Consider the following 8,671-nt stretch of genomic DNA (forward strand, 5'->3'; position numbering starts at 1 on the left):
TTTACACAGAGTTGCTTATGAATTGTAAATTAGCATACAGAACTAGAAAGCATGCCGAAACAAGAGATGTGTAGTGTCTGCCACTTTTACCTACAGTACACACACACACACACACAGACAGCAGGCGCATTTGAAGAAATCCTTATTAATTGTACGTTCATATTCTCACAATTCACAGATCTTCCCTGAGGACGCTTAAATTAGGGATCATAAATTAGCAAGTCAAAGCAGTGCACATTTACACACACACACACACACTTCACAAACACCAACATTTAAACCACTCAAACACTTAAAAGTAGATGCACAAAATCTATGTGTAACCCTATATTAAAGGAGAATTCCGGTGTGATATTGACCTAAAGTGTATTGAAACATGATACCGAGTGTGAACGTATGTCTCATAGCCCATCTCGACTTGTCCCCTGCACTCCAAAATCTGGCGCTAGTTAGCCGATGCTACCAACAACTTTTTCAGTAGTGGTGCTTCGGCATCGGGCTAGCCATGCAACTAAATCACTGTTTTACACCCATTTACGAGGCTCAATGTATCTCCACACTTCATTGGTAGACTTCCTAGGGCCCTGACATTTAAAACGAGACATTGAGAACTTTGAAAAAGCACTGGTAGTTTACTTACAAGACGATTTGGAAATGCATGGATTCCAGTTTCTTCCAGTAGCAGCAACTGGAATCCATGCATTTCCACTGAATTATTTTTGGAATCTGATCCCTTATCATACCTGTTCATTCTTACTCGTTGCTCGACTTATCGTGACTAAATTCAAGATGGCTGCAAACGCTAAACTTCGTGAAGATACTGTCTGTATAAATCGTCTTGTAAGTAAACTACCAGTGCTTTTTCAAAGTTCTCAATGTCTCGTTTTAAATGTCAGGGCCCTCGGAAGTCTACCAATGAAGTGTGGAGATACATTGAGCCTCGTAAATGGGTGTAAAACAGTGATTTATTTGCATGGCTAGCCCGATGCCGAAGCACCACTATTGAAAAAGCTGTTGGTAGCATCGGCTAACTAGCGCCAGATTTTGGAGTGCAGGGGACAAGCCGAGATGGGCTATGAGACATACGTTCACACTCGGTATCATGTTTCGATACACTTTAGGTCAATATCACACCGGAATTCTCCTTTAATCTTCATTTGAGCCTCTGCATAGACATACTGTAGAGCATCTAGAATTATTTATCTTGGTTGTTGGTCCAAACATAATGTAGTCATGACAGTATTTGGACATGGAAGTTTATGTTGGATGTGGAATGGTCAGCAGTGCTAGCAGCTGTTGTGTGTCTACAAAAGTGTGTCTGTGTGTACACAAGTGTGTGTGCGTGTGTGTGTGTGTGTGTGTGTGTGCGTGTGTGCGCAGCTGAGCCAAGTTTGAGCTTTGAACGCCAGGCATGGCTATCATAGTCTCTTTCATCACTGCCCAATAAGATCAATGCTCACTCACATCCACTGCAAAGCTACAACAGCCTGCAAGGTATGACTGTGCACACACCACACACACACACACACACACACACACACTCCTATCCTCTCTCTTTCACTCACACATATACACACACACACACACACACATGTAATGACTCATCCACAAACATGCAGTACATGTACACACAGACACATTCTCACTTACACACATACACAAGCATTCAATGACTCACAAGTATGCTCATCCGTATACAGATTATTTTTATTACACAATTACACATACACACACAGAGAGACGCAGACACACGCGCACACACACACATACTGTAGGGCTCTAATGTGTATGACACGTGATGCGTTATGCAATGAGATACCATTCCGCACAAACTAATGCTAATTTAATCACTGTGCAAAAACATCTTGCTAACTTAATGTCATACAACACTAGACTCAAACACTGGTGGATCAACCCTTAGACAAGGAAGTTCTCAATTCCTTTAAATTCACATCATTTGAGTGAAACTTCTAATAATCATAGTCTCATTTAAAGTCAGCGCTACAAATTACTCAACAGATTTCTGCTTCATTGCACTCTGACGTTAATAAAAGCAAATATTGGTATTACTGCCTGTTGTCCCTGTGTGGTTCCCACAGCACGGTAGCCTGTATGTGCCCACAGTGTCACATGCAAACAAGTGTGTACATTCTTCTTACTCACATTGCAGTCATGCAGAATAATATACAATAATATACATTTAAAGAAAATACTTGAACATTTCTATATTAATAAAATAGTATTATTATTATTATTATTATTATTATTATTATTATTCACATACATACCTACATACATACATACAAACAATGTACTCACATGTAAGCTGAGGCATACCCCTACAATTAATAAAGAAAGCACACACACATACACACGCTTATTAAGGTCACACACCCTTTAAAAATATACGCCGAATCCAAAACAGACCTTGTGTATGTGGCACTGGGACCCCATTCCTTCACCAGACCCCCACCCATCTCTGCCGATACTTTGAATGAGTCTTATGTGCAGGGGTTGACTGGGCGGGGCTGTGGTGGGGTGGGGGTTGGTATAGGAGGGATGCGGGTTGAAAGGGAGGGGGGTAGACATATTTAAAGTGGAGGCCCCATGTTATTGCCCCTGGAGGGTGGAGAGGGGGGTGGCTGGAGTCTTTTGGTTGCCCCAGATGCCCTGTTCTCTGCCTGCTACATAACGAGAGGTCCTATAGCAGCCCACACCTCCAACCCACCCACCCAATCTCATCTATGTCTGCATAAAGGAGAAACGTCTGGGCTTATGGCTGTCGAGACAAAGTGTCCATTGTTGTTTCTGGAGAGAAATGAAATAAAGATCTAATAAAACAATGAGATGTGCGATGAAAGAGAACAGGTCGACCCCAGGCAGAGATGTGTGCCATGAGGAAAGCACAGAGCTGTTGCATGTCTGGTGCTCTCCCTCCTGTCATGGTGCCGTGACCTTTTGACCTTGTGTTGCTGCTTTGTGATTTCTGGAAGGACAAGACACATCAGTGCACTGTGAGGAAACACCCTAAAAGCAAACACCAAACCCAGCTGCCCAGAGAGGAGGCTACAGCCAACCCCAAACACACCACACATTTAAGCACAGCCAGTTTCTCTCACATGCTATAAACATACACACACTCAATAATTCACTCACTCACATATTGTAAACTCACAGATACACATACACATTACTTTCTCTCTCTCACTCACACACACACAGATTTTCATGCTGTGAACACAGTTTTGTCATGATGAACGCTCCACATAAAGTACCAGCAAGCAAACCAGCCAGTCACAGCCCCCACCCCACCCTCATTCTCTCGTCCTTGTACACCCCCGCCCCCGCACACAAACACATGCACACACCCCCTGATGCAGTGAGAGCAGTGGGAACCCAAAGGTAAAGGGGCGCGCAGACACCTGACTCATGTCAAACAATCAGCATGTGCCTCCAGCTCATTACCAGACAGCGCCTAACCTTGGAACCAGAGGTAGAAAACTCAAACTCCGGTGTCAGAAAGTTAAAGTCCTACCACATATCGGTTCTACCTCTGCACTAACCACAGCTGATTTCTCTGATTAGCTGATGTGGCTGAAGAGTAATTTGAAAAAAACAAAGTGCTGACTAGAATCAGCTGGTTTTGTGACAAATATGTGGTAGGACTTTCTCAAGCCAGTTTGTTTGAACGGATCTGGAAGGGTTGTGGTCTGGTTGTAGTCTGGTCCAGTCAGACCTGACTCTGGAACCACCAGGACTGTTGACAAGAGTCAGCTGGTACCCGGCTTCCCACTGCTCAGAACCATCCCTTAATCTTTGTCAGCATCACAAAGATGTCCTCGATCACGCTTTTGAGTTCAGTTGAAGTTGAACACGGCTAGAAGAAGTGCTATATAAATGCCATTCAAAAATAAAAAAAAAAGCAAAAACATTTTTTTTCCCCCTTCTGTCGATGTGTTTGGTTCACATGGTGATGAAGTTCATTTTTGTGTTTGCATGCCTTGGGGAAGTGTAGGCTCACTTCAATCATTTCATTAGTAGCTAAACGAGAGCTCTTCATTAAACCTTTATGAAATCAGGCTCTATTAGAGAGCCATGATGATGCATGCCACCACTAACCCGAATTTGTTGCATTTTTGGAAATGGAAACAAGTTCACAGTAATTAATATCTGACGCAGAGTTAAACCTCGACATGCACAGCTACACATGGAAATGATTTTGATTTTCATTCATTTAAGTAATGAATGTGTCTACTCTCCTTCCTCTTCTACCCTTCACTACTGATCTCTCTCTCTCTCTCTCTCTCTCCTTTCTCAGTCTCTCATTCACTCACTCACTCACTTGCTCACTCACCCACTTTTTTCCCTATTCATTATGGGCCAGAGAGCTCATTACAAATGAATGATATGAGGCTTAAATTGCCCTGGTGTGGCAGTGCCACATCAGTATAAACCAGGTTTCTTTCTCTTTTTTTTTTTTTCTCTCATTTTGTTTTTGGATGCTTTTAAGCTGGACTTATGTGGAGTGCTCTTCTCTCCTCTCCTAGGTTTACCCAAGAGAATGCTTCTGTTGCCCGTCATGAAAGTCCCCGCCTTCCCCGTCCCTCATTACTCCTTCTTTTAGCTCAAGAGCCCACCAAAAACACACACACACACACACACACACACACACACACAAACATAAACACACACACCAAAAACAGAACACACACACACAGAGAGACACAGACTTGTACCACAAGGTCAATGAAGAGAGGATTAGAAAAAAGTCCTTTTATTTTTATTTTGTCCTCATATCCCCTACCATATCATCACACACACACACACACACACACACACACACACACACACACACACACATGTGTAAAACAAAGATAAGACACAGGAGAACAGGGGATTATAAGGACTTTGAGCAGAAGATCATTTGTAAAGTGCTTTTTTTCTTTGTTTTGTTCTTTTACTGTTTCCATCTTTTATTGATATAAATGCAGGTGTAAGTTCTTTAAAAAAAAAAAAAAAAAAGACTTGAAGGATTTGTACTGTGAATCGTTACCTCATTCTCGGAGTGTAAATTATACCAGCCTTTTTTGTCATTTTTTTTCTATAGGAGGGATTTAGGCCATGTGATCTGACAGACACAATCTCTGTAAAAGTGACAGGCGCTGTGTGTAAGCTGTATAGGTATAATGAAACTAATGTTGACAAATAAGGATAATAATAATAATAATAATAATAATAATAATAATAAACCTTTATCTCCTACCACAGCTGAGATGCTTTCTGCTTGTGTGTCTGACTGTAGCCGTAGCACTGTAGAGAGAACAGGTGGTCACACCACTGTTAGCGACAAGGTCACATGGGTTTTACAGGAAGTGATGTCGCTCAAGCAGGGGTATTTCCTGTCTCTACTGTCCAGTTTCTATTTTAGATTACTTGAAGTGGCATAATTTGAAAATTAATAGCAGATCATAGGCAACTGAGTGACAACTTGATCATCATGTTTAATAGTGTAGACATAGACTACTGAAATCGGCCACATGAGCAATATCTCAGGTTAAGACTTTACCCAGATCATGTCAGTCACCTAAAGAAGAGAATGAGACTGGTTCCCCTGATTTCAGGATAAATGAACAACCCTTCACCCACTGTCTGACTACACACACACACACACACACACACACACACACACACACACACACACACACTAGGCATCTGCTATCCTCATTCACACGGCTATCAGATATGGCTGGTTAGTTGGCTGGTTCACCGTGTTCCTCTATAACCTATCCATTCTTTGTCAACACCCATTTGACACTGACACATACACATACACCAGCAAACCAGAACCCCACACTCATAACTACCAGACGACACAAAGCCATGTACTGGAGAATCGAAAGCAGCAACAAGGGACCCCTATGGAGACATTGCTACCTAATTGTTCTTGTTTTAATTTTGTTGTTATTTTGTTGGGTTATTTGTTTGTTTCTGTTTTTTTCTCCTCTTGGTGAGCGTCTCTGTTGTCGTCTGTGTGAGTCGTGTCCTCTCCCATGGGGCCAGCACAAGTTAACTCACAGCGTCTCGTCATCGGCACAGTCCCTCTCTCCATTTCTGTCCTCTCCTCATCCTCCTCCTCATCATCTTCGTCCTCAACCCAAGCCAACTCCTTCCTCAGTATACCACTCCTCACAGCTAAACCTCCCAGCCCCCCCCAGCCAAAGAGTGAAGACTGCTGAGACTCTTAAATAAATGTCCCTTGGTGTCAGGTATTTATCATTTTTCTGTTAAGACAGGTTTAGGTTAGATTAGATAAAGTTAAAAATGTTAGGCCATTGTTTGGAGAAAAAAAAAAGTTAAAAAATGTGAATATTCAGATATTCAGGATCAATATTGATTTTGGTCAATATTGACTTTGCAGTCAAGTCTATTGGTCCTTCCCAGGATGTTACCTGTAAGAGGTCCAACTCTTTGAATGTTCTTTGTAGACGTCACTAGTTCTGTTCCCCTTCACAATTGTGTCCACGGAATCATTAGTTATTTTCCCCTGCAAGGCACTGGGTCTGTTTCCTTATGTGCTCTCTATTAGGGCCTTGTTTTCAGAGACTCTTCTTCCACTTGAGGTGTTCAATTATCCATTAATGGAGTGTGTATACCGTTATCTTATGGGAATACATCCTCAAGTATGGTACAATGGAATATGTCCTCAGTGGACAATGGAATGCATCCTCAATGGACAATGGAATACATCCTCAAGTGTAATAGGAGAGGATGTGTTCCATTGTCCCACATACATTGTGGAGTTGGTTCAGTTGTGGGTAGTTTCGAGATGGGGGGGGCTCACTGTGGGTACTGTAGGTCCTCAGGTTCTGCTGGATTCAGGAAGAGTAAAAGGGGATGTGATGGGGCTGAGGTAGGATGGAGGAGGAAGGATGGAGATTGTTGGCTTGGGGAGTGTGGCTCTATCGAGACAGGACAGGGTTTGTGCTGACCCATGGCAGGGACGAGGCCATCACTGACGAGAGAGAGAGCGAGAGAGAGAGAGATCCCGGAACCCCAAAGGCAGTGGCTGTTTCCATAGTAACTGCTCTTTTTTTGGTACTGGTTGGTTTTTCGTATTCTGGGGGATGTCCTTCCAGTACTAGAAATAGCCAGCCCACGCTGTCTTCTACCTGAATAACACATAGCCAATGGGTTGCTCCTTTCTCTCTCTTTCTTTCTCTCTCTCTCTCTCTCTCTTTCTGTGATGGCAGCCATTCTGCTGAACTCTCTCCAAAATCACACTGGATTTGATTTGTCAGAGTTACATACTAACCACATTTGTCTGTACATCCAAGTTGCCACATAAAAAAAACCTTGTCCTCATAATGATCTGCCTTGTTTTTTGTTATTTGTTTCAATTTAATCTAATGAATGATCTCCAAGGAAGTTCTGTTTGGGAAACCTCTCTTAGCTCTTAATTTCACCTCTTGAAATTATGACATTATCATTTTGATTTGATTTTGTCAGAATTGATAACCGTGCAACTTCAGTTGTTGTTGATGTCTATTAACCTTATAACGCCTGGTGCAATGAAAACCCCACATACAGCAGAAAGAGCAGAGACCGTTAGACTTCCACCACCCCAACCCCCACCCCACCCATCCCTTTTCACCTCCAACCAGAGTATGCAAGACTGCCTCTTGCAGGGCACGTCAGTAATTGCAGTCTCTCTGCTCTTCTCCTCACTGTAGGTGGTCTTTTCATTGACAATCCCTTTTACCAGCCTCGGACCATCGCACCCTTTATAATTCACTTGGGTCCTCAAGATCTCTTCTCTGACTTCTAGAACCATCAGGTTGTGTGGCTCTAAAGTGTCGCTTCTGCTCCCCCCGGTCCCGACAAACCGCCCGCTGGCTGCCTGCTGCATCACACAGGGGCGGTCAGACTGCAAACACACACACTCTCTCTCTCTCTCTCTCTCTCTCTCTCTCTCTCTCTCTCTCTCTCCTTCTCTTTCTCTTTCCTCTCCAAGAGAAACTCCCTCCTCTAGCCGAATTCTCTGAGCGAGAGGGAGTAAAACTGTAAGAAAGAAAAGAGAAAGGACACGACTAAGAGCAATACTCTTAATTTGACACTTTGGGTTTTGGCCTCCCCACCCCCACCCCTCTCCTGGCCCCCGGCCCCCTGGGACCTCAGCTCCAAACCGAGGCGGCTTCGGCGGACCGAGAGCCTCTTTGACCATAGCAATACTCCTCCAACTCTTCGGTTTGGGGGGCTCAAAGCTTGACCTTGAAAGACGTGAATGTTCGGTTGAGTCTTGCCCAATGTCGCACTGCTCTACTTTTCTTTCTGTTGTGTCATTGTGTATATTCACTCCTGTGTATTTGTGTGGCTATACTATGAATACATGCATATATATGTATGGTATGTGTTACTATAAATATATATGTATAGATATAAACAATGTACTTATGTATATATATACATATACATATAAATATTGTTGGTATAAATTATTTTAGAATTGCAAAGTGAAATGTACCCATAATCCTAGAGTATAGCTTTCTTCCAATTTTATATACACAGACTGAGCAATTATATCAGTGATGTGTGGACATGCAATATGAATCCTGTCTTAATCTACCTGTCCAAAGTAGATTAGTGATGTTTCATCACTTCCATCTCCAACAGT

General features: G+C 42.7%; 1 protein-coding gene across 6 annotated transcripts in view; it reads left to right on the plus strand.

Annotated features, from left to right (window-relative positions):
• The window catches only part of LOC121680284 (spermatid perinuclear RNA binding protein), a 46,925-nt gene extending 38,532 nt beyond the window's left edge, over positions 1 to 8,393 (plus strand). For 4 of the 6 annotated variants that reach the window (XM_042059527.1, XM_042059529.1, XM_042059530.1 and 1 more), the window contains one exon: positions 7,731 to 8,393. In XM_042059527.1, the coding sequence (XP_041915461.1) occupies positions 7,731 to 7,825 (95 nt within the window). In that variant the 3' untranslated portion in view covers positions 7,826 to 8,393. Of the gene's footprint in view, positions 1 to 4,547; positions 7,363 to 7,730 lie in introns of those variants that run through there. The other 2 variants (XM_042059528.1, XM_042059532.1) reach the window with 1 other exon arrangement.
• The last annotated feature ends 278 nt before the right edge of the window (positions 8,394 to 8,671 follow it).

The sequence above is a fragment of the Alosa sapidissima genome, chromosome 13, assembly GCF_018492685.1.
Source record: "Alosa sapidissima isolate fAloSap1 chromosome 13, fAloSap1.pri, whole genome shotgun sequence".
NCBI lineage: Eukaryota > Metazoa > Chordata > Actinopteri > Clupeiformes > Clupeidae > Alosa > Alosa sapidissima.